This window comes from Scyliorhinus torazame, chromosome 9 (genome assembly GCF_047496885.1).
Source record: "Scyliorhinus torazame isolate Kashiwa2021f chromosome 9, sScyTor2.1, whole genome shotgun sequence".
NCBI lineage: Eukaryota > Metazoa > Chordata > Chondrichthyes > Carcharhiniformes > Scyliorhinidae > Scyliorhinus > Scyliorhinus torazame.
In genome coordinates this window covers 146,258,289-146,284,430 of record NC_092715.1, presented here as the reverse complement: position 1 = coordinate 146,284,430, position 26,142 = coordinate 146,258,289, and the positions used below count along the sequence as shown (strand labels likewise).

At 52.3% G+C, this 26,142-nt stretch overlaps 1 protein-coding gene across 3 annotated transcripts in view; it reads left to right on the top strand.

Moving 5' to 3' along the window:
- The window catches only part of LOC140429507 (transient receptor potential cation channel subfamily M member 6-like), a 426,501-nt gene that overhangs the window by 32,953 nt on the left and 367,406 nt on the right, over nt 1-26,142 (top strand). For all 3 annotated transcript variants that reach the window (XM_072516596.1, XM_072516595.1, XM_072516594.1), the window contains exon 2: nt 23,543-23,622. In XM_072516596.1, coding sequence (XP_072372697.1) covers nt 23,543-23,622 — 80 coding nt within the window. The remainder of the gene's footprint in view (nt 1-23,542; nt 23,623-26,142) is intronic.

Genomic DNA, 26,142 nt, shown 5'->3' with positions numbered 1-26,142 from the left:
CCTCCCCTACAGGGGGAGCCGGGACGGACCACACCACCTCCTCCTCCCTCGGGGTGCCCGATGGCCCCCAGGCCTCTACATGGGTGGGGGATGCGAACGGACAGGCCATCCGACGCCCCCCCCCCGACATCTGGCGCTGCCAGTCCTGGAGGCCCGTGCTGGTATCGACAGGGGTCTGCAGGTTTGCAGCCATGGAGCCCAGGGGGTTGGCAAACCCTGTCTGTGACAGTGCGACGCCGGCTCGCACATGGCCACTGGCACCGATGCCCTCAGCGATGGCCTGCAGAGACTGGTCCATGGCCTGCTGAGACTGGGCCATGGCCTGCAGAGACTGGGCTATGGACTGCTGAGACTGGGCCATGGCGTTGAGCGCCTCTGCCATCTGGCGCTGGCACTGGCTCATGGCCTCCTGTGAGAGGGCAGCCATGTCCTGGGCCACAGACGCCGCCTGCACGGAAAGCCCCAGGCCTCGCAAACCGTTCCCCATGTCTGACACCGTCGCACCCATTGCCTCCACCGCGGACGCCACCCGTGCGGTGTCGGCCTGGGTGGCACGCATGACCGGCACCACTTCCAGCTCCTGGACGCGGGTGGACTCCTCCACCTGCGACTGCAGCCGCCGCAAGCCGGCCGTCACCCTCTTCGCTCGTCTCCGGGTCGGTGGTTGCATCGGATCTATGGGTGGGTGTGGTAACTCCAGGAACCCGGGATCCATCTGGGTGACAGATGTTCGCTTGGGCTGGGCTGCCCTCCGACCGCCCGGCCCCTCTGCAGCTCCTACCTCCACCTGCTGTACCGGGACGGCTGTGTTGTGCGCACCAGTGAGTGTACCAGACGCCTCATCACTAAAGTGCCCAACCGAGGTGAGTGTTTCTGCGATGGTGGAGGGTGTTGGTGACAACAGTGGCGTTGTGTCGTGCTCTTCGTCCCACTCTGAGTCCATGGCACTTTGGGGTGGGGGTTCGTCTCCACCCATCCACTCTGAGTCACTGTCCGGTATTTCGTCTTCCTGGGTAGTGCTGTCCCGGGTAGGGGTGTCCTGGGTTGTGGTGTCCTGGGTAGTGGAGTCCTGGCTCGGATGTGACGGGGGCCTGTGGCTGCCCCCCTCGTCGCTGGGTTGCACACGCCTGTCTCCCGCACGTGATGGGGGTGTCGTCTCTCCGTCTCCCGTGGTGTGCGAGGGGCATCCTGCAGGCATCGCATGCCGGAGGGTCCGGGTCTCTCCGTCTCCCGTGGCCTCCGAGGGGCATCCTGCGGGCATCGCATGCCGGAGGGTCCGGATCTCTCCGTCTCCCGTGGCCTCCGAGGGGCATCCTGCGGGCATCGCATGCCGGAGGGTCCGGGACTCTCCGTCTCCCGTGGCCTCCGAGGGGCATCCTGCGGGCGTCGCATGCCGGAGGGTCCGGGTCTCTCCGTCTCCCGTGGCCTCCGAGGGGCATCCTGCAGGCGTCGCATGCCGGATGGTCCGGGTATCTCCGTCTCCCGTGGCCTCCGAGGGGCATCCTGCGGGCGGTCTGCATCTGCGGGGATGGGTGCCTGGACGTTTGCTCCTGCGATACACAATGAAGCATGCATGGTTAGACACGCAGGCAGTGATCAGGTGATATGGGGGAGGGGGGATATGGGGGATGGGGGATATGGGTACGGGCTGTCGGTGGCTCACTTGCTAGTACGCCCCCGACCTCTGCATCAGCAACCTCCCGGTCGTCAGGTCCGCCAGCCAGTTCCAGGGCCCTTTCCTCGTGTTCGGTCAGTGGCCTCTCATCAGCGGGGCCTCCTCCAGTCCTCACATGCTCCCTATTGTGTTTGCGCGCTTCTCCTGTGGCGGGGGGTGGGGTGGTGGCAGGGGTAAAAGGCAACAGTGTTAGGCAGGTATATGAATGCATTGCAGAGGTTAAGGTTAGGGCTGGATTCACTTGGGGATATGGGGAATATGGGGGAGGGAGGATATGGGGGAGGGGGGTTATTGGGGATATGGGGGAGGGGGGATATGGGGGAGGGGGGATATGGGGGAGGGGGGATATGGGGGAGGGGGGATATGGGGGATATGGGGGAGGGGGGATATGGGGAGGGGGATATGGGGAGGGGGTTATGGGGGATATGGGGGAGGGGGGATATGGGGGAGGGGGGATATGGGGAGGGGGGATATGGGGGAGGGGGATATGGGGGAGGGGGATATGGGGGAGGGGGGATATGGGGGAGCCTATGGTGGATATGGGGAGGGGGGATATGGGGGATATGGGGGAGGGGGGATATGGGGGAGGGGGGATATGGGGGAGGCTCACCCTGCCTGCTCTGACGAGGTCGTTCACCTTCTTGTGGCACTGGGTGCCTGTCCGTGGTGTCAGGGCCGCAGCGGTGACGGTCTCTGCCACCTCCCTCCACAGACGCCGGCTGTGGCGTGGGGCAACTCTGCGGCCGTGCCCGGGATACAGGGCGTCCCTCCTCTGCTCCACTGCGTCCAGGAGCGCCTCCACATCGCGTGACTCGAACCTCGGGGCTGAGCGGCGGCCAGCCATCCAGTCGGGTGTTCCGGTCGGGTGTTCCGGTCGGGTGGGGGGGAGCAGCGCGGCTTTATGAGCCGTCACGCAATGCGCCGTGTATGACGCTGCACGGCGTGAACCACGTGCGCAAGCGCGGATCCCGTCACGTCGCTGCTAGCTCATTTCGGGCCGGAGACTTTTGACCCATTTTTCCGACGTGACGCAAGTCGGATTTGCGCCGTTTTTTGCGCCGATCGGCGGACTTTGCGCCAATAACGGAGAATTTCGCCCATGGTAAGACGTTGTTCGCTCCCAATATTCCCGACGCAACAAACTATCTCCCTCACCTCTGGGTTGCATTCGGTGCAAATCCAAGTGTGCACTACTGCAAACCTAGCGACCCAGGGCGCTGAGTACGCTAATTTTAAACTATATGTGCTCCCAGACCTCTGCGCTCCTCTCCTCTTAGGACTCGATTTTCAGTGCAACCTCAGGAGCCTAACTCTTAAAATCGGGGGGCCCCTGCCCCCGCTCACCATACGCAGCCTCGCGACCCTAAAAATCGACCCTCCCCCCCTCTTTGCGAACCTCACCGCCGATTGTAAGCCAATAGCCACCAGAAGCAGGCGGTATAGTATGCAGGACAGGACGTTCATTAGGTCCAAGGTCCAGCATCTCTTGCGGGAAGGGGTCATAGAAGCCAGCAATAGCCCCTGGAGAGCTCAGGTGGTGGTCGTCAAGACCGGTGAAAGGTTCCGGATGGTGGTTGATTAAAGCCAGACCATGAACCACTTTACGCAACTCGATGCGTACCCCCTTCCCCGGATTGCAGACATGGTAAATAAGATCGCGCACTACCGCGTGTTCTCTACAGCAGATCTGAAGTCTGCATATCACCAGCTCCCAATCCGCCCGCAGGACAGCCACTACACGGCGTTTGAGGCAGATGGCCGCCTTTTCCATTTCCTCCGGGTCACCTTTGGCGTCACAAATGGGGTTTTGGTGTTCCAACGAGCAATGGACCGAATGGTGGACCAGTACGGGCTGTGGGCCATGTTTCCGTACATGGACAATGTAACCATCTGTGGCCATGATCAGCAGGACCACGATGCCAACCTCCACCGATTTCTCCAAACCGCCCAAAAACTCAACCTCACCTACAACAAGGAGAAATGCATTTTCCGCACAAACAGGCTAGCAATCCTCGGCTACGTCGTGGAAAACGGGGTCCTCGGGCCTGACTCTGAGTGTATGCGCCTCCTCCTCCAATTCCCTCTCCCTCACTGCCCCAAGGCCCTGAAGAGGTGCCTTGAATTTTTCTCCTATTATGCCCAGTGGGTCCCCCAGTATGCGGACAAAGCCCGCCCACTATTTAAGGCCACCATTTTTCCACTGGCAGCCGAGGCGAGCTACCTCAGGGGCCTCGCTTCTGCCCTGGCTGATGACACCGGGTCCAGTCCTCCTCCGAAAACATGTTCGGAGCCATAAGACCGACCCCCTGGTAGAGAGGGTCCAGCTCCTGCACTCCAACCCACACTATGCATATGTCAGACACCCCGATGGCCGGCAGGATACCGTCTCCCTCCGGGACCTGGCGCCACGACCACTACTGCATCCCCCACACTAGGTCCCGTCCAACCTCCCATGTTCAGCGCCCCTACCCCTATCCAACCTCCCATGTTCAGCGCCCCTACCCCGATATGGTTCTCGGGCTCCCTCCCACCCGCCGCACTGGCCCACAGGAATGGAGCTCCGGAAGAGCCGCTCCAGGAGTCCACGCCTGTGCCTGCTCCGGGCCCAGCTCCACAGCCACCCGAAACGATTGCAACACCAGTGCTTCGGCGTTCACAACGTACGATCCGGGCACCAGACCGACTGAATCTGTAAACCCGTCACCCCCGCCGTACTTCATTTTTTTAACAGGGGGTGAATGTGGTGAATGGAATTACTGTTAAGCAGTGAAGCAGTAGAGGCTCCTTCATTAAATGTTTTTAAGATAAAGATAGATAGTTTTTTGAGGAATAAAGAGATTAAGGATTATGGTGTTCGGGCCGGAAAGTGGAGCTGAGTCCAGAAAAGATCAGCCATGATCTCATTGAATGCTGGAGCAGGCTCGAGGGGCCAGATGGACTACTCCTGCTCCTAGTTCTTATGTTCTTATGTTAATTCACCAGTGCACTGTGATATCATGTTACTGCTGTATCGTGTTACGTTATGTGTTTAACCCTGTGGGCTCCACCTATGGGCCATTGTACGGCTTCACCCACAGGGGGGATATGTCGGGGCATGTACGGGCTCGCCCATGGCTCCACCCCTTACAGGAAGTATAAAGGCAGCTGTCCTGCGGGGCCGCATTCATTGTTGTACCGGTCACAGGCAGGCTCAGTTCTAAGCTGATTAAAACCACGGTTTACTTCTCAACAGGTCTCTCAGTGAATTGATGGTCGCATCAAACAGTACGGCAGAGGTGCCGTTACCAATGCTCCCAGACTGATGTCTTTACATGACGCCGCCTCCATCCGCTCCCATGCCGACCCCGCCCCCACTACCCACTTCCTAATCATGGCTATATTAGCCGACCAGTAGTAATTTCAGAAGTTCGACAGCGCCAACCCCCCCTGCAACACTTTGTTCACTCGCAGGGTTTTACTCGCCCACACAAAGCACAAAACAATCTTATTCACCCGCTTGAAAAAAGCCTTCGGGATGAAGATGGGGAGGCACTGAAACACAAACAGAAATCTGCGGAGGACCGTCATTTTCACGGCCTGTACCTCCCTGCCAGTGACAGCGGGAGCATATCCCACCTCTTAAAGTCCCCTTCCATTTGTTCTACCAACCGGGATAGGTTTAAGTTGTGCAGTACCTCCCATTTCCAGGCCACCTGGATTCCCAGATATCGAAAGCTCTTCCCTACCATTCTAGGCGGCAGCTCTCCCAGTCTCTTCTCCTGTCCTCTTGCCTGGATCGCAAATATCTCGCTTTTCCCCATGTTCAATTTATACCCCGAAGAATTGCCAAATTCCCCCAAGATTCGCATTACTTCCCCCATCCCCTCCAATGGGTCCGAAATATACAAGAGCAGGTCATCTGCGTAGAGCGAGACCCCGTGCTCCGGATCCTTCTCCCGTTTCAGGATCAATGAAATTGAGGCCTGTGACATTGTTGGGGGAGGACTCTTGCTTCATTAAATGTCCTCACCAGAAGTGGGCTCAATATCTCTGAAAACGTCTTATAGAATTCCACCGGGTAGCCGTCAGGTCCCAGGCCCTTTCCCGACTGCATGTCCTCCAACCCCTTGATTATTTCCTCAATCTCAATTGGGGCACCCAGCCCATCCACCAGGTCCTCCTCCAACCTTGGGAACCTCAACTGATCCAGAAATTGCCTCATCCCCTCCACCCCAGCCGGGGGTTCCGTCTCATATAATTTACTGTAAAAGTCCTTAAACACCTCGTTCACCCCCGCTGGGTCCAGGACAGTATTCCCGTCTCTACTCTTTGCTTTACCTATCTCCCTGGCCGCCTCTCTTTCCTGAGCTGGTGCGCCAACATTCTGCTTGCCTTTTCCCCGTACTCATAGATCGCCCCCCTTGCCTTCCTCAACTGTTCCACTGCTTTCCCTGTGGTCAACATCCCAAACTCCACCTGTAACCTCCGCCGCTCCCTAAGTAACCCCGCGTCTAGGGCCTCCGAGTATCTCCTGTCCACCTGGAGTATCTCCTCCACTAATCTATCCCTCTCAGCCCATTCCACCTTTTCTCTGTGGGCCCGTGTCGAGATTAATTCCCCTCTGACTACTGCCTTCAAAGCTTCCCAGACCGTTGCTGCAGAGACCTCCCCCATATCATTTGTTTCCAGGTAGTTCTGGATGGACTTGTTAACCTGCCCACAGGCCGCCTCGTCCGCTAGCAACCCCACATCCAGTCTCCACAGCAGGCGTTGCCCTCTCTCCAAACTAACCCGTAGATCCACCCAGTGTGGGGCATGATCCGACACTGTAATTGCCGAATACTGAGTATCCACCACCTTCGGTATTAGCGCCCTGCTCAGAACAAAAAAGTCGATGCGAGAGTATACCTTGTGGACATGTGAAAAAAAGGAAAACTCCTTCGTCCTCGGCCGTGCAAATCTCCATGGGTCTACTCCCCCCATCTGTTCCATAAAACCCTTCAATTCCTTTGCCGCAGCCGGCCTCCTCCCTGTCCTGGATTTTGACCGGTCCGGTTCCGGATCAATGACTGTGTTGAAGTCCCCTCCCATGATTAGGTTCTGTGGACTCTTAAGTCTGGGATCTTACCTAACACCCGCCTCATAAATTCCATATCGTCCCAATTCAGAGCATATGTGTTCACAAGTACCACTCGCACCACCTCCAGCTTCCCACTCACCATTATGTACCTACCCCCCTTGTCTTGACATGATTCTCCCTGCCTCGAATGCCACTCGTTTGCTGATCAAGATCGCTACCCCCCTGGGTCTTTGAGTCCAGTCCTGAATGGAACACTTGGCTAACCCATCCCTTCCTCAATCTCATCTGGTCTGTAACCTTTAGGTGTGTCTCTTGTAGCATTGCCATGTCCGCCTTCAGTTCCCTCAAATGCGCGAACACGCAAGCCCTCTTGACCGGCCCATTCAGTCCTCTCACGTTCCATGTGATCAGCCTGGATGGGGGGCTTCCAAACACCCCCCCCCTGCCAACTAGCCATCATCCTTTTTAGGCCAGCCTCGAGCTCACGCCCTCCGCTTCCTCGAGTCCCCACTCGGGCTGTCGCCGTTCCCGACCTCCCATTTGTCCCCTAGTAACAGTTCCTCCCCTGTCAGCAAAGCAGCTTCCCCTCCCCTCCCTTCTCCCCTCCCTCCCCCCTAGCAACAGCACTGGAAACCAAATCCTCCAAGTCAAGCTCCAGCTTAACACCTGTTCACCTCCAACCGCGCTTCTGAGAGTCAGCTGACCCATGTTGACTCGATAGCTCCGCCCCTGGCACCAAGCAGTCTGTCTCCCTAGTGTACTCTCCTCTCTCTCCCCCCCCCCACATGAATAAACATTTTAACAGCATCACATTCCCCAGTAAACAAACAACAGAAAAAACAGTGAAGAAACAGTCACTTTAGAAAAATAGTCACCCAAAAAGCAGAACTAAATTCAAAGCCCATCCCCCCCTCTAACAAGGTTCCTGCAAGACATTGATCAATCTTTAACCATCCACACAGCCCATTATTTCAATTTATACAATCCAGCACCACAAATCGCTGCCACAGTACTTCTCCAAGGCGTAAGTGTCTTTTAATTTGTCTCCAGCTTAATTTCTTTAATAAAGGTCCATACTTGTCTGGCGATTCAAAGTAGAAGTCCCGTTCCTCATGTATGACCCACAGACTAGCTGGGTACAGCATCCCGAACTTCACCCCCTTCTTAAAGAGGGTCATTTTTGCCCGATTGAACCCAGCTCGCCTCTTGGCCAAATCCGCTCCCAGGTCCTGAGAGATGTGCAACTCACAGTTCTCCCATTTGCTGCTCCGTTCTTTCTTGGCCCACCCCAAAACGTGTTCCTTGTCCATGAAACGGTGAAAATGTACCACCATGGCCCTCGGCGGCTGGTTCGCTCTGGGCTTCCTCGCGCTCTGTCCAATTCCAGGGGCCGAGGGAATGCCCCAACCCCCAACAACTTCTTTAACATGTGCGTCACATAGGCCCTCGCATCCGCTCCCTCACTGTCTTCAGGGAGGCCAACGATTCTGAGATTCTGCCTCCTGGACCTATTCTCCAAGTCCTCAAGCTTCTCCTGCATTCTTTTCTGGCGGTCGTTCATCATCCCCACTTTGCTTTCCAGCACGGTTATATACTCCTCGTGCTCAGACAACTTTTGTTCGACCTCCTGGATCGCTCTCCCATGGGTTTCCTGATTCTGAACCACTTGATCAATCAAAGCCTTAATCGGATCCAGCGTGTCCTTCTTCAGCTTGGCGAAGCAATCCTCGAAAAACTTCACCAGCTGCTCCGTCGACCATTGTCCCGTCTCACCGCCATGCTGTCCTGTGTTACCAGCTCTGCTTGAGTCTCCCTTATAGGACTTTGTCTTCTCACATGGCCACTTTTGGTCCAATTCTCCATACACCGGAGGGGGATTTCTCCTTACTGTCTCACTCTTCACTGATTTATCCCGTAAAATCCGGGAAAAAAGGGGGGAAAAGGTCCAAAAGTCCGTTATAGGCGGGAGTTATCAAATGTGCGACCTACTCCTCCATGGTCGTCACCGGAAGTCCCTTGGGAGCCCTTAACATTGACTCTGGACCCCAGGACGTCTCGTGGCATCAGGTCCAAATATTTTGTGGTAAACAGCCGGAGGTTTCCTGCTACAGATGCATCTGTCCATGAGAGTATCGTTAGGAGTGACCACTGCACAGTCCTTGTGGAAAAAATTTCCATCTTCACACTGAGGATACCCTTCATTGTTTCACTACCACCAATGGGATAGATTTTGAACTGATCTAGTAACTCTGTAAAGGCTACAATCAACAGCAGCAGCAGAATTGTACTCAACCACAATCTGTAACATATCCTGCACTTTACCATTACCAGCAAGCCAGGGAATCAATGAAGAATACAGGAGGACATGCTAGGAGCAGCATGAGGCATACCTCAAAATGAGATGTCAACCTGGTGAAGTTACAACACAGGACTATTTGTGTACCAAGCAGCATAAGCAGCAAGCGAAAGACTAAGCGATTCCACAACCAATGGATCAGATGCAGTCCTGCCACATCCAACCATGAATGGTGGTGGACAACTCATTGGAATAATAATAATAGCTTATTGTCACAAGTAGGCTTCAAAGAAGTTACTGTGAAAAGCCCCTAGTTGCCACATTTCAGCACCTGTTCGGGGAGTCTGGTACAGGAATTGAACCTGCGCTGCTGCCTTGTTCTGCATTACAAGCCAGCTATTTAGCCCAGTGTGCTAAACCAGCCCCCTAAGAGGAGGAGGAGGAGACTCCACAAATACCCCCATCATCAATAATGAGAGTGCCCAGCACATCAATGCAAAAGACAAAGTATTTTGCTGCAATCTTCAGCCAGAAGTGCCGAGTGGAGGATCCATCTGAGATTCTGGAGGTCCCCAGCATCACAGTCTTCAGCCAATTTCAGTTCACTCCACGTGATACCAAGAAATGGTTGAAGGCACTTGATCCTGCAATGGCTATGGGCCCTGACATTGTTCCGGCAATAGTACTGAAGATTGTGCTCCAGAACTTGCCAAGCTGTTCCAGTACAGCGACAACACTGGCATCGACCCAACAATGTTCAGGTGTGATCTGAACACAATAAGCAGGACAAATCCAACCCAGCCCTATCAGTCTACTCTCGATCATCTGTAAAGTGATGGAGTAAAGTTATGGAAAGCGTCTTCAACAGTGCTATCAAGCAGCACGCGCTTCGCAATAACCCACTCACTGACACTCAGCTTCTGACTTCATTACAAAAGACCTGGGGCGAAATTCTCCCCCAACGGCGCGATGTCCGCCGACTGGCGCCAAAAACGGGGCCAATCAGACGGGCATCGCGCCGGCCCAAAGGTGCGGAATGCTCCGCATCTTTGGGGGCCGAGCCCCAACATTGAGGGGCTAGGCCGGCGCCGGAGGGATTTCCGCCCCGCCAGCTGGCGGAAATGGCGTTTGTTGCCCCGCCAGCTGGCGGACATGGTGTTTGTTGCCCCGCCAGCTGACGTGGAAATGCAGCGCATGCGTGGGAGCGTCAGCGGCCGCCGACAGTTTCCCGCGCATGCGCAGTGGGGAGAGTCTCTTCCGCCTCCGCCATGGTGGAGGCCGTGGCGGAGACGGAAGGGGAAGAGTGCCCCCACGGCACAGGCCCGCCCGCGGATCGGTGGGCCCCGATCGCAGGCCAGGCCACCGTGGGGGCACCCCCCGGGGTCAGATCGCCCCGCGCCCCCCCCCAGGACCCCGGAGCCCGCCCACGCCGCCTGGTCCCGCCGGTAAATACCAGCTTTGATTTACGCCGGCGGGACAGGCAATTTCTGGGCGGGACTTCGGCCCATTCGGGCCGGAGAATTGAGCGTGGGGTCCCGCCAACCGGCGCGGCCTGATTCCCGCCCACGCCCAATCTCCGGTACCGGAGACTTCGGCGGGGGCGGGATTCACGGCGGCCAACGGCCATTCTCCGACCCGGCGGGGGGGTCGGAGAATGAAGCCCCTGAGCTCCAGAGGTGAGGTGAGGTGAGGTGAGAGTTACTACCCTTGACATCAAGGCCATCTTTGATTGAGTATGGTAACAAAGATCCCTAGCAAAACTGGAGTACATGGACTTGGGGAAAACCCTCCGCTGTTTGGAGTCACACCCAGCACAAAGGAAGATGGTTGTGATTATTGAAGGTCAGATTTCTCAGCTCCAGGACATCACTGCAGGAGTTCCTCAGGGTAGTGTCCCAGGCCCAACCATCTTCTGCTGCTTCATCATAAGGTCGAATGCGAGGGTGTTTGCTGATGGTTGCACATTTTCAGCAACATTCGCGACTCCTCATGTACTGAAGCAGTCCATGTCCAAATGCTTCAAGACACGCACAATATCCAGGCTTTGGCTGACAAGTGGCAAGTAACATTCATGGCACACAAGTGCCAGGCAATGACCATCTCCAGAGAATCTAACTGATGCAACCATCAATTCACTCGAGGCAAGAGTAAAAGTAAACAGTGGCTTTAATCAACTTAGAACAGTGCCTGCCTGCGACTGATACAATACTGTGCGCCGCCTACAGGTCGACTGCTCTTTATACCCCCCTCAAGGGGAGGAGCCATGGGCGGAGCCCATACATGTCTCAACATGTTCCCCTATGGATGATGCCATACAATGGCCCATAGTTGGAGCCCACAAGGGCAACAGCATAGCATAGATGCCCCACAAAGGCAAAGCATGGTACTGATACAATGGTGGATTATTCGTATAATACATTCACCACATTCACCCCCTGTTAAAAAAATGAAGTCCGGCGGGGGTGATGGGTTCATACGTTCAGCCGGTCCAGCGCACGGATTGTGCGCTGTGATCGCAGAAGCTCTGGCATCGGTGCTGGCCCGAGTGTCAAGCTCATCCGTGCTGGCATCCGTAGTGGGGGCATCGGTGTGGGTACAGACGTAGACTCCGGCAGCGTCTCTTCCAGAGCTTCATTCCTGTGGACCGGTGAAGGGGGAATGGCGGGCGGGAGCCATAAAGGGGCGGGGGCGCTAATCATGGTAGATTGGGCGGGATATAGTGGACGGGCAGTGGTGGTGGTAGTGGTGGTGGTGGTGGAACCGGCGGGTGCCAGGTCCCGGAGGGAGACCGTATCCTGTCGGCCATCGGGGTGTTCGATATAAGCGAACTGGGGGTTTGAATGTAGGAGCTGGACCCTCTCTACCAAAGGATCGGCCTTATGGCTCCTGGCATGTTTTCTGAGTAGGACTGGCCCCGGTGCCTTCGGCCAGGACGGAAGCAAGGCCCCTGAGGTGGATCCCCTGGGGAAAACAAATAGGCGGTCATGAGGGGTCTCGTTTGTGGCCGTGCAAAGTAGGGACCTAATAGAGTGGAGCGCATCGGGGAGGACCTCCTGCCAGTGAGAAACTGGGAGATTCCTGGACTGTAGGGTCAGTAGGACAGTCTTCCAGACCGTCGCGTTCTCCCTCTCCACCTGCCCGTTTCCCCTGGGGTTATAACTGGTCGTCCTGCTCGAGGCGATGCCCTTACTGAGCAGGTACTGATGCAGTTCGTCGCTCATGAACGACGAGCCCCGGTCACTGTGGACATAATTGGGGAAACCAAACAGAGTGAAGACACTATGTAGGGCTTTAATGACGGTGGACATGGTCATATCGGGGCAAGGGATTGCAAAGGGGAAGCGGGAGAACGCATCAATAATATTGAGGAAATATGTATTGTGGTTATTGGAGGGGAGGGGCCCTTTGAAATCGATACTGAGGCGCTCAAAGGGCCGGGATGCCTTTACCAGCTGGGCCTTATCTGGTCGATTGAAGTGGGGTTTACACTCCGCAAAGATCTGGCAGTCCCTGGTCATGGCTCTGACCTCCTCAGTGGAGTAGGGCAGGTTGCGGACCTTGATATAGTGGATAGGCCGGGTGACCCGTGGATAGCCCGTAGTCAGTCATCTTGCACGCTGGCGCATGTGCCGCGGGACAGCGCATCTAGGGGGTCGTTGAGCTTCCTAGGACAATATACTATATCGTAGTTGTAGGTGGAGAGTTCGATCCTCCACCTCAAGATCTTATCGTTCTTGATTTTGCCCCGCTGCGTATTGTCGAACATGAAGGCTACCGATCGTTGGTCGGTGACGAGAGTAAACCTCCTACCAACGAGGTAGTGCCTCCTGTGCCGTACGGCTTCCACGATGGCTTGGGCTTCTTTTTTGACCGAGGAGTGACGAATTTCAGAGGTGGTGAGGGTGCGCGAAAAAAACGCTACCGGTCTGCCTGCTTGATTGAGGGTAGCGGCGAGAGCGACCTCTGATGTGTCTCTCTCCACCTGGAAGGGGACGGACTCGTCCACCACGTGCATCGCGGCTTTGGCGGTGTCTGCCTTGATGCAGCTGAAGGCCTGGCGGACCTCAGTTGCCAGTGGAAAGATGGTGGCCCTCATTAGTTCGCGGGCTTTGTCCGCATAGTTGGGGACCCACTGGGCATAATATGAGAAGAACCCGAGGCACCTCTTCAGGGCCTTGGGGCAGTGAGGGAGGGGGAGTTGCAGGGGGGGGGGGGAAATCGGTCAGGGTAGGGTCCGAGGACCCTGTTCTCCATGACATAGCCGAGGATGGCTAGTCTGGTCGTGCGGAAAATGCATTTCTCCTTGTTGTAGGTAAGATTGAGGGTTTGGGCGGTTTGGAGAAATCGGTGTAGGTTGGCATTGTGGTCCTGCTGATCATGGACGTAGATGGTGACATTGTGCAAGTACGGAAATGTGGCCTGCAGCCCGTACTGGTCCACCATTCGGTCCATTGTTTTTTGGAACACCGAAACCCTATTTGTGACGCCAAAGGGGACCCGGAGGAAGTGGAAAAGGCGGCCGTCTGCCTCAAAAGCCGTGTAGTGCCGGTCCTCCGAGTGGTTTGGGAGCTGGTGGTAAGCAGACTTCATATCCACCGTGGAGAACACCTGGTAGTGTGCGATCTGGTTTACCATGTCTGCAATCCGGGGAAGGGGGTACGCATCGAGTTGCGTGTACCGGTTTAGGGTTTGGCTGTAATGTTGCTAACTTTCCCTTAGTTTCATAGAATTTACAGTGCAGAAGGAGGCAATACGGCCCATCGAGTCTGCACCGGCTCTTGGAAAGAGCACCCTACCCAAGGTCCACATCTCCACCCTATCCCCATAACCCAGCAACCCCACCCAACACTATGGGCAATTTTGGACACTAAGGGCAATTTAGCATAGTCAATCCACCTAACCTGCACATCTTTGGACTGTGGGAGGGAACCGGAGCACCCACAGGAAACCTACGCACACACGGGGAGGATGTGCAGACTCCGCACAGACAGTGACCCAAGCCGGAATCGAACCTGGGACCCTGGAGCTGTGAAGCAATTGTGCTATCCACAATGCTACCGTGCTGCTCTGTTTTATCACCTTTGCTCTTGAGTCGTCAGGTATCTTTATGATACCGCCACGTGGTTCAAGTCCGAGTAATGATCAATAATCCAATACACCAATTAGTAAGATTTAAATCAAAGCACATTTATTATACACAGTAATCACTACTCATGCACAAATTCTACGTTTAAGCTACTTCTACAACTAACTGGCCTATACTTAGCTTGGAACTGGCCCACCAGGTCAGGGAAACAAATGGCCTTTCGTTCGGGTTCTGAGCCTGCGGGATTCGAAGTTGGTACAGATTGATAGCTAGGAGCGTCTATCTCGTAGCAAGCGTTGAAGTAAGACTTACAGTTTCGACCAGCTGCTGAAGAGTGAAGAGCTGGAGAAGCGGTGGTGAAGAGCTGAAGAGAGCGATTTGAACTTGGGGCTCAATTCTTATAGTCCCCAGGGGCTTCCCGCCTTTCGGGGCGGACCCTGTACCTGGTCCCAAGTGATTGGACTTTGTCCCAATCGCTTGGTTCGACTTTCTCCAATGCTGGAGCGGTTCCCTGATCGATGGGCGATCTTAAGGTGCTCATTCACCTCCTTTTGTGTAGGCTCCTGCTGGTGCCGAAGAGTCTGGTTTCGCTTTGTGTGTCTAAATGTTGCTTATTGTTCCCGGGGCTTGCTCATTAGTATGCAGATGGCTGGTGTTTTGTCATGCTGATGGTTGCTGGTATCGATCTTGTCTGGCCTTTCCAGAGGTAAATATACAGCCAACCTGCAGCTGCTCGTTTTTGTCTTGTTGGCTGACTTTCCCATCAGCCTTTGCCATTCGCCATTTTGAATCGGGAGTTGGCCATTTTAAGTGGCTACATTCGCTCCTTGTGATCCTAACGCGAAGCGTGAAGGATCACATAACTATGTTGCTTTCCATTCCCTAACCTGGGGGGGCACTTCCTTCATGGCCTCTGCACTGACCATAGCTATGCAAAAGATTTTTAACTGACAATTCTAAGGGCGCTCTGTCAAACAGGGACATGCATTACAAAACAATAAACTGGGAACCTCGAACTATTCTTAATACTCTACACTCACTTAAACATTTCATTATCCTAACTTCCTCAACCATACAACAAAATCATAGCAGTTAATACACAGTTTTCATGGCTTGGCAGTCAAGCTCAGGATCATACAATTTGCTCATGAACAGTTCTGTATATTTCTTTATTTACAATAAAGCGCAAGTAAATGCTCTTTATTATAGATCGCGGGGGTCGGGGGTCTGGTCGTATCCGAAAATAGGGGATCTGATCCTATATACCGGGGTTCGAGCGCGGTAGGCTCTCCTTCTCCATTTTCTTAGACGCATAGTCTGCACGATGCAGCAGAGTATCGCTAATACCAGTAAGATTTCTATCACGTAGGACAGGGAGTACAGGTTATAAACCTGGCACACCAAGATGATGTGGTGTCGCTGGTGACTGGGCTTTGGGTACTGCGGGGAAGTGAAACATTAACAGCTGGGGGGCTTGAAGTCATTGGGTTCACGTTCATTCGCAACCAAATGTCCATAAAGACGATGATCCATGTGAAGGAAGTCCTCATGGCTCTTCTCTTTCCTTTTCTTTTCTTCTCTTCTTCGGTCCTGGAGCTTCTGGAGTTTTCTGTGGAAACAAGCATAGTGTCTGTAACTATCTTTGTTTAATCTCTCATATGATAGTCTGTCTGTCCTTTAGTGCCAATTACTCCCTTTATAATTGGTCACTAGTGTGACTCCCTCATTTTTTTTTTCTCAAAAAATCGAATTTTAGGACAAGACACACTTCCAAATAATGAACCAGTGCGAGCCGTCTCGCAGATTGCGCAATTTACCATCCAAATGTTTCAGGATGTAAATAGCATGTGGTTGGCAACCTCACGGTTACCTGAAACAAAACAAAACTTTTTGAACTGAAAGTGCCAAAATAAGGTGCGTATGGGCCGCGACGGGTAAGAGTTGGATCGAGTCCCGGGTAGGACGGCTACCAATGCCGTGTCTCTCCTACCCGAGCGTAGCTGACCAGAGGGGGGGTTCCCAGGCAGGACGGGTCCCAAGCTGTTTCTCCACTGCCTGAGCAACCGACAAGAACGGGCAAGAAATGTAGTCATCGTAGTGGGGCTGATGAAGTAGTTCTACCTTCGAACCAGCAGTTACGTACGGGCGTCTGGTACCTTAACCAGTTTCTGCAGGCAAGTCCTCAGAGGTTTCGGCCGAAAAGGCGTGGGGCCGTGAAAATGTTTTCCTGTCTGACAAACAACATTTAACAAACTTACAAACAACATAAAACATGCGGCAGGTTCCATCAGAATACGGGACATCGTAAATCACATTTGGGCTGGGGTGTAACTAGCATATGGAGGGAGTGCAGCGTGACCGAAGAAGAAAGGAAGGAGGAGTGAAACAAAAATGAAGTGGCCTTGCTGAGGTAACGCTGCCATGAGAAGTGGTGGGTAAGCGCTCACAGTGTGCATGCGGCAGCTGGGACCTTGTAGCTGCTGTGGGTGGTGTTCTCCTTCATATCTGGGGGCTAGTCTAGCTGGTGGGGGTCTCCTGCAATCTCGGGCGCAGTGTCCTGGCTGCCCACAGTTGTAACACGACCCCTGGGGCACATAAGGTGGAGCAGGCTCTCTGGTGCATTGTTCCCTTGGGTATGGTTCCCTGGGTGGGGGATCGGGGCTGTTGGTGTCTTCGCTGGTTCGGGGGGCATTTGTGGGCTGATTCCGTTGCAGTTTCAGGGGGGCTTGACATTCTCGTGCGTAATGTCCTAATTGTCCGCAATTATAACATTCCGGTGGTTTCTGGGGGGGGGGGCTGTTCCTTCCTTCGTTTACCCATGCGGGGTTCTGGTGCGTTTTAACTGGATGCATGTCTGCCTGCTCTTCCTCGGGATTTTTAACTGCGGGTTTGTTTTGTACAGACTGCTCTCAGGTGTCGGACAATCTTTTTAAAACCCATTTCTCATTGTGGGCTTCCTCTGAGGGGTCATAATTCGTACAGGCTTTTTGTCCTGCCTCTGTGGCATGGGAGATAAGGGTGCAGGTCCATTTGGCCATACCGTCTTGGGACAAATGGGCGCGTTCTAAATTACCGAAAACTGCAGTGAAATGAATCCACAGGCGTCCAGCAAACGCTGTGGGGTGTTCTGTCTTTTCCTGCCTGCACTTATTGAGGTCTTCTACGGGGTCACCCCGGTTATACCCGATCGCATCCAGGATTGCGGTATGCATTTCTGCAAGGGTCCCTCCTCCTACATTCTGCGGGTTGGGAAGGGCTGCTGCTACTGAAGGGTCTAAACTTAAAACTGTGAGCTTTACATGCTCTCGCTCATCCAGGCTGTACATGGTCGCCTGATGCTTGACTGTGGCAAAGAAATGGTGTGGGTCTGAAGCGGGGAGAAACGGTGTGATCCTATCGCACGCGTCCCGTAATTGGGTCACTGTTAAGGGGGTGGAATATAGAAATTCCTCATCGTCCGATGTGGCTGTGCGGTGGGTGGTTACTGGGTTAATTGGAGCTTGAACTATCTGCTGTGTGGGGGGTTGGGACGCTTTTCTCTTCTGGGGCTTTCCCTGAGCACATGTTCCCTGAACATATCTCTGCGCTGTTTCATTCAATTCTTCCCAATCAGGGCTGTCTTCCTGATCTAATTTTTCTCCAAAGTTTTCCTGGAAACCTTTTTGAACTGAAAGCAGCGATTGCAGCTCTGCAATCTGCTTCTGGCACTTTGCGTGATCTAGTGTGCTTTGTCTTTGTTCTGTAGTGGCAGCATGGAGTGCTCTTAATGCTGCCTTTAGGTCACTACACTGTCTCTGTAATGCCTCTACCTGCTTTTCCGTTTCTTCACGTACCAGGACTGCACGTTGCGTGTCCTGATATGCTTTTTCGTATTCAGACTGGAAGCTGCTTAAGTGCGCCAGACAAGACTGGTGAGCCCTTTTGGCGTCCTCCACCTCTACATCTTTTGCTGCCAACTTCCTTCTCAATTCCAAATTCTCCTTTTCTACCTCGCTTACATCGACTTTACTCATTCGATGTATGCCCTCAACTTCTTTCCGGAGCGTCCTAACGACCTCCTCTGTGCCTCGCAATTGTGCCAAGCAGGACACGATTGCCATCGGCTTGCGAGCTTTACCTAAGCTCTTTTTGTGGATCTTGCTCAGGTTCTCCCACCAAGTATGTCCTATACTCCCGGGACCTGATTCCTCGTTGTCACAGAATTAATTCCAAAGGGGCCATCCTTTCCCTTTGAGATATTTCCTGATCTCTTCCTCCCAAATGGGACATTGTCCCACTCTACTGCTGCTGGTCGCTGCGACCGCAAATTCCTCGGGGTTCATTAGGCGATGCATTGCCTGCATTGCCATCTTTCCTATCCGAATGCTGCTCTTCAAATTTGGGACAGGGGTTTTAATCCAAATGCTGCTCTTCAAATTTGGGACAGGGGTATTAAGGCGGTGCTGTAAATACGGGTACGGCTTTCTCTACTTTCCGATATACAAACCTCCGACAGTTTTGTTGCAACAAGAAATCTATCAGTATTACCTTATCGCCCTGTTAGTTATGCATGCATACACACACTTCCGAATTATGAGTATTGATCAGAACTGCTTGAACACTTGTGATTTTCTGTTTCCAATTGGATCTCTAATTCAAATTCTTGGGTTCTCCCGGAGTGGTTTTCCACTTCTAGATCGGGTCCCGTCAGGATGTCGCCAAATAATGTTGCTAACTTTGCCTTAGTTTAATTGCTCTGTTTTATCACCTTTGCTCTTGAGTTGCCAGGTATCTTTATGATACTGCCACGTGGTTCAAGTCCAAGTAATGATCAATAATCCAATACACCGATTAGTAAGATTTAAATCAAAGCACATTTATTATACACAGTAATCACTACTCATGCACAAATTCTACATTTAAGCTACTTCTACAACTAACAGGCCTATACTTAGCTTGGAACTGGCCCACCAGGTCAGGGAAACAAATGGCCTTTCGTTCGGGTTCTGAGCCTGCGGGATTCGAGGTTGGTACAGATTGATAGCTAGGAGCGCCTATCCCGTAGCGAGCGTTGAAGTAAGACTTACAGTTTCGACCAGCTGCTGAAGAGTGAAGAGCTGGAGAAGCAGTGGTGAAGAGCTGAAGAGAAGAGAGCGATTTGAACTTGGGGCTCAATTCTTATAGTTCCCAGGGGCTTCCCGCCTTTCGGGGCAGACCCTGTACCTGGCCCCTTGTGATTGGACTTTGTCCCAATCGCTTGGTTTGATTTTCTCCAATGCTGGAGCAGTTCCCTGATCGATGAGCGGTCCTGAGGTGGTCGTTCACCTCCTTTTGTGTAGGCTCCTGCTGGCGCCGAAGAGTCTGGTTTCGCTTTGTGTGTCTAAATGTTGCTTATTGTTCCCGGGGATTGCTCATTAGTATGCAGATGGCTGGTATTTTGTTATGCTGATGGTTGCTGGTATCGATCTTGTCTGGCCTTTCCAGAGGCAAATGCACAGCCAACCTGCAGCTGCTCGTTTTTGTCTTGTTGGCTGACTTTCCCATCAGCCTTTACCGTTCGCCATTTTGAATCGGGAGTTGGCCATTTTAAGTGGCTACAGTAATCAACAACCATCCGGAACTTGTCCCCGGTCTTGACGACCACCACCTGAACTCTTCAGGGGCTATTGCTGGCCTCGATGACTCCCTCCCGCAAGAGACGCAGGACCTCGGACCTGATAAACATCATGTCCTGTATGCTATGCCGCCTGCTTCTGGTGGTGACTGGTATGTAGTCGTCAGTGAGGTTCGCGAAGAGTGAGGGAGGGTCGACTTTTAGGGTCGCGAGGCTGCAAATGGTGAGTGGGGGCAGGGGCCCCCCGAACTTCAGGGTTAGGCTCCTGAGGTTGCATTGGAAATCTAGTCCCAATAGGAGAGGAGCGTAGAGGTCTGGGAGCACATATAATTTAACATTTTCGTACTCGGCGCCCTGTATTGCTAAGGTTGCGGTAATGCACCCTTGGATTTGCACTGAGTGCAAACCAGAGGCGAGGGAGACGGTTTGGTGCACCGGGAAAATTGGGGTGAGTAGCTTCTTACCAAGTCCGGGTGAATGAAGCTCTCTGTACTCCCAAGTCGAAGAGGCAAGGCGTCTCGTGCCCATTTACCCGGACGGTCATCATGGAGCTCCGGAGGTGCTTGGGTCGTGACTGGTCCAGGGTGACTGCGCTGAGTTGCGGCTAGTTGGCGTGGTCGGAGGTGCTGGGGTGGCTCCGCGATGGCTGCCCATGTTGATCGTACACGCCAAGCGGCGTAGCAGATGACGGCCAGGAAAATGGCATCCAAGATGGCGGCTCCCATGGATCGCGTGTGGCCGGCCGCATGGGGGAGAATGGCCAAGATGGCGGGCCCCGTGAGTTGCACGTGCTGTGAGAGCTGGAAGGTGGTTGCTCCCACGGATAGCACGAGGCTGATAAGGGGCCTGTGAGTCTGAGGATTGGGCCTGTGAGTTAGAGTTCTTAGACCTGGCCAGGCAGACTTTGGCGAAATGTCCTTTTCTCCCGCAGCTGCTGCAGTTCACGTTACGGGCCGGGCAGTGCTGCCGCGGGTGTTGGGTGGCCACGCGGCACAGGCCTTGGGTAGTCTGGGTGGGGGGTATACGAGGGGGTCGCGTGGTCAGCCGGGAACGCGGTAAGACTCTGTAACGCTACTTCCAGAGAGGAGGCTAACTTTACTGTCTCATCCAGGTCCAGGGTCCCCTTTTCGAGTAGGCGCTGTTGCACTTAGTTAGACTGGACTCCCGCCACGTAGACGTCGCGGATGGCGAGGTCCATATGCTGAGTGGCCGTAACGGCCTGGTAATTGCAGTTGCGTACGAGGGCTTTGAGGTTGCTTAGGTAGTCATCTAGCGACTCCCCGGGATGCTGGCGGCGAGTGGTGAGGATATGTTGCGCATAGACCTTGTTCACGGTCCACGTATAGAGGCGTTTGAGCTTCCTGAGGGCATCTGTATAGGAGGAGGCTTCGTCGAGTTAACGTCGAGGAGGCTCACCCGTGCATGGAGGAGGCTCAGCTTCTGTTTGTCAGTGACGGAAGGTGTGGAGGCGGCTGCGAGATAAGCCTTGAAGCATCGAAGCCAGTGCGAAAAAATTTATTTAGTCTCCGTGGCCTGCGGATCGAGTTCCAGTCGGTCAGGGTTGAGGGCCGATTCCATAGTTGCGTCTAAGTTGATTAAAGCCATGGTTTACTTTTACTCTTGCCTCGAGTGAATTGATGGTCGCATCAATTTAGTCAACTTAGAACAGTGCCTGCCTGCGACTGAAACAATACTGTGCCCCACCTACAGGTCGACTGCTCTTTATACCCCCCCCCTCAAGGGGAGGAGCCATGGGCAGAGCCCATACATGTCCCAACATGTTCCCTTATGGATGATGCCATACAATTGCCCATAGGTGGAGCCCACAAGGGCAACAGCATAGCATAGATGCAAATACAAAGGCAAAGCATGGTACTGATACAATGGTGGATTATTAGTATAATACATTCACCACACTAACCATCACCCATTGACATTCAATGCATTACCATTGCTGAAACTCCCACTCTCAACATCTTGGGTGTTGTCATTGACCAGGAACTGAATTGGACTAGCCATATAAGTATTGTGGCAGTAAGAGTAGCTCAGAGGCTAAGAATCCTGCAGCGAGTAACTCATCTCCTGACTCCCCAAAGCCTGTCCACAATCTGCCAGGCACAAGACTGGAGTGTGATGGAATACTCTCTCCTTGCCTGGATGAACGCAGCTCCTACAACACTCAAGAACCAATACCATCCAGGACAAAAGAGCCCACTCAATTGGTGCCCCATCCACAAAAATTCACTCCCTCCACCACCAATGCACAGTAGCAGCAATGTGTACCATCCACAAGGTGCACTGCAGGAGCTCACCAAGCTCCTTTTGACAGCACCTTCCAAACCCATGGCCACTACCATTTAGAAGGACAAGGACAACAGATACATGGGAACACCATAACCTGGATGTTTCCCTCCAAGCCACTCACCATTCTGACTTGGAAATATATTGCTGTTCCTTCACTGTTCCTGGGTCAAAATCCTGGACCTCTCTGCATAAGAGCATTGTGGGTGTACTTGCACCACATAGACTGCAGCAGTTCGAGAAGGCGGCTCACCACCACCTTTTCAAGGTCAGTTAGGGATAGGCAATAAATGTTGGCCTAGCCAGCGAAGCCCACATCCCTTGAATGAATAAAAAATACTGGAATGTTGAGGAAACACCCAGAACAAGGAACATTGAAGGAGTGGACACTGCAATAGAAATTGTTTCCCATAGTGATGTAACATCTGTGCTTCTAACCACTTTACTCAAATGAGTCAGAAAGAGGGCAGGAATTGACGTCCACTGCAGCCAGGAGTGCTGTATGTCAGACTAAAACCTGGCATTGTGGACTGGCTGACATTAGAGAAACTATAAAATATTTGTAGTAAGTCCATGGATATAGTAAATTGAAAATTAATCCCATGCTAATATTGGATCTGACTTTGCATATTTGTGGCATTCCTCCTTGTCCTCTAAATTCCTTTGAGAGCAAAAGGAATGTTTATCACTCCATGGTGCTTCAAGAGAAAGTGAAACTCTTCACAGTGCCAAGGAGATGAGTAAAGAGAGAAATAACAACATCAAAATCTTCAGCAAGGTGGAAAATTGAAAAACAAACCAAAAACACAATACTGGAAGTTATATAGCATGTTTAATATAGTTAAACATACCAAGGCACTTCACAGGAACATTACAAAACAAAATTTGACACCAAGCCAAAGAGGACATATTAGGGCATATGGCCAAAGGACATGGAGGTGGGTTTTAATGAATGTTACGCAGGGTGGAGGTGGAGAGGTTGCGGGAGGTTATGCCCGAGCTCTGAGCTTTGGCAGCTGAAGGTACAACCACCAATGGTGCTATTAAAATTATGCTTCACGAGGCTAGAATTCCAGATAGCTCAGGAAGGTTGTATGCTGTAGATTATAGATAGGGAGGGAAATGTTTGAAACATTTTTAGACCTTGGAATAAAATTTTAAAATTGCTGCGTTGCTTAACTGGAAGCCAGTATAAGTCAGGGAGCACAAGGATAATAAGAGATTGGGACTTGGCGTGAATGAGGACATGAGCTGCATAATTTTAGCTTCAAGTTTACAAAGGGTCGAAAGTGAGAGGCAGCCAGGAGAGGTTGAAATGATCATGTCTAGAGGTAACAAAGGCATGGATGAAGGCTTCAATAACTGATAAGCTGAGGCATGGGCAGAGTCGGGTGAAGTAACGGAGCTGGAAATAGCTAATCTTAGTGATGGAGCAGATATATGGTTGAATGTTCATCTGGGTATCATGAAATATGGCACCAAAATTGTGAGCCATCTGTATAAACCAAAGTATCCAATTATTTTATTTCTAGACCCAGAAATCGTGGATTGAAGACGTTTTCTATAAACGAGAATGTGGAAAAATTATAACCAGTTCAAAAGATTCACACAGGTGAGTAGGGATAAATTTTAATCCTTTGAAAACTAGTTCAGGAATAATCATGCACCATCAAAGTGATCCAATTATTGCAGTTCATAGAATTTACATTTTTAATTACTTTGAAAAGGAAACTTTTACAATTATCAGGCTTGATTAAAGAAGAGGGTATATTTTCTGAAATTGAATATTAGCTGATACTTGAATTTCAAAAAAAGTGTAATGCCCATCTATTTGGATTTATCAAGACATTGTCCCTAATTACATTTTCAAGGAAGCTACAGGTTTATATTAGGCCTGGCATTGAGAGATACTCAAAAGGAAGAGGGTATGCAAATGTGGGAGTCAGGCTGCTTAAAAAAACTGAAATAGCTGCAACTACAAGGTAGGCAGTGGTGAAACTCTTGTCCCTCAGCCCAGAGGGTTGTGTGTTTAATTCCCACTTCAGAAACTTGGACAAATAATCCAAGCCACGTTACAGTGTGAGTGCTGCACTGTTGCAGAAGCTGTTTATTAATTGAGAACCTAAACGGAGGCAATGGAAAAGGTTTCTTTGCACTGTTTTGTAGAAGATCAGAGAAGTTCCCTTTGTGTCCTGGACAATATTTATCCCTCAAAAACGTTACCACAACAAATTATCTGGTCATTATCTCATTCTAGTTTGTGGGTTCTTGCTGAGTGCATATCGGTTGTTACATTTCTTACATTATGACAGTGAATACACCTCAAAATGTTCTCAATTGGAGACTTCCGGTGACGGGATGTGCTGAGTAGTCGCACATCTAGTGGCTCTCCTCCTACAAACCCGAAAATAATAATAATCTTTATTAGTGTCACAAGTGGGCTTACATTAACATTGCAATGAAGTTACTATGAATATCCCCTAGTCGCACATTCCGGCGCCTGTTCGGGTACACGGAGGGAGAATTCAGAATGTTCAATTCACCTAACAAGCATGTCTTTCAGGACTTGTGGGAGGAAACCGGAGCATCCGGAGGAAACCCACGCAGACACGGGAGAACGTTCAGACTCCGCACAGACAGTGATCCAAGCTGGGAATCGAACCTGGGTCCCTGGCGCTGTGAAGCAACAGTGCTAACCACTGTGCTACCATGCCGCTCCAAGGCTCTTTTACCCAAAACTGCGCGCTAAAACAGAAACAAGTATCCCCTCACCCTAGCTAACAATAATGCAGGAGAGAATGCCAAACAACAGTAGCTCCAGAGGCTGTAAGGAGACAAGAAACGGAAGAAACCAGGAGAAACAAGCGGCCGAGACAGCAGAAACACAAGGCGATGAAGTGCCGGCCACACCAGGGTGAGAAGGACCAGCAAACCGCACATGGAGTTCCCCCTCTCCAGAGGGAGGATAGAAGATGTTCCTCTCCAGGGATCTAAGTTAAACACACACAGGAAATAGTCAAAGACCGATATCCAGGATGCCGTCAGGGTGGTGGTCGAGGAGGCTCTCGCAAACATGCAGGTGGCCCTGGACAAGGCAGAGAGTTGACTGGAGGCCCAGGGTACACCATCAAAGAATTATAAAAGCCTCAACAGACCAGAGTGACCGGATCATCACCCCGGAGATGGAAATAGCGAGGTTGGTCGCGATGCAGGGAAGTCTGCAGGGGAAAATAGAGGACCATGTGAACCGGTCATGGCGCCAAAACATAAGAATAGTGGGCCTGCCGGGAAGGATCAAAGGCAGAGACCCCATGGATTATGTGGTCCAGATGCAGGGAAACCTGGTGGGAAGAGACAGCTTCCCCAACTCGCCAAAAATAGCCAGAGCCCACCAGTCGCTCCTGCCAAAACCCTAGACTGGAGAGCTGCCGAGGGCGACAATTAGCAAAATGATGGGGGGGGGGGGGGGGGGGGGATTTAACTGTGTAAAGGACCCACTGACATATAGGGCAGACCTCAAAACAGGGAGGAACTCTAATATGGTGAAAGAACTCAGCATATTCATGGAGCAGATGGAGGCAGTGGACTCTTAGTGGTTCACCCACCCAGGGGAGTAGGAGTTCTCCTTTTCTCCCAGGTACATAACGTATACACCCAGATTGACTTCTTTGTGATGGGGAAATTGGTGCTTCCAGGGATAGTAAGAGCGGAATACTCCGCGATCGTGATCTCCGACCACGCTCCACTTTATGTAAATATGAGTTTGGAGATGGGCTGTGCCCAATGCCCCCCATGGAGGTTGGACACGGCCCTCCTGGCCGACAAGGCTTGCTGCGAGAAAATATCACAGGCCATAGATGAGTATATTACAAATAACCGGAATGGGGAGGTCGCACCAGCCATGCTCTGGGAGGCACTAATGGCTGTGATCAGGGGTGAAATTATTACATACAAAGCATGAGGAGATAGGAAGATAGGGTGACTAGGTAACAGCTACTGCAGGTAGACCAGTGATACTCCGAGGCCCCGACCGTAGAGCTCCTGGCGGAGAGGAAGAAGCTACAAATGGACTTTGATCTGCGCTCTATGTGGCCCAACTCCGACAGGCACGGGGACCCGGTGTGAACACAGA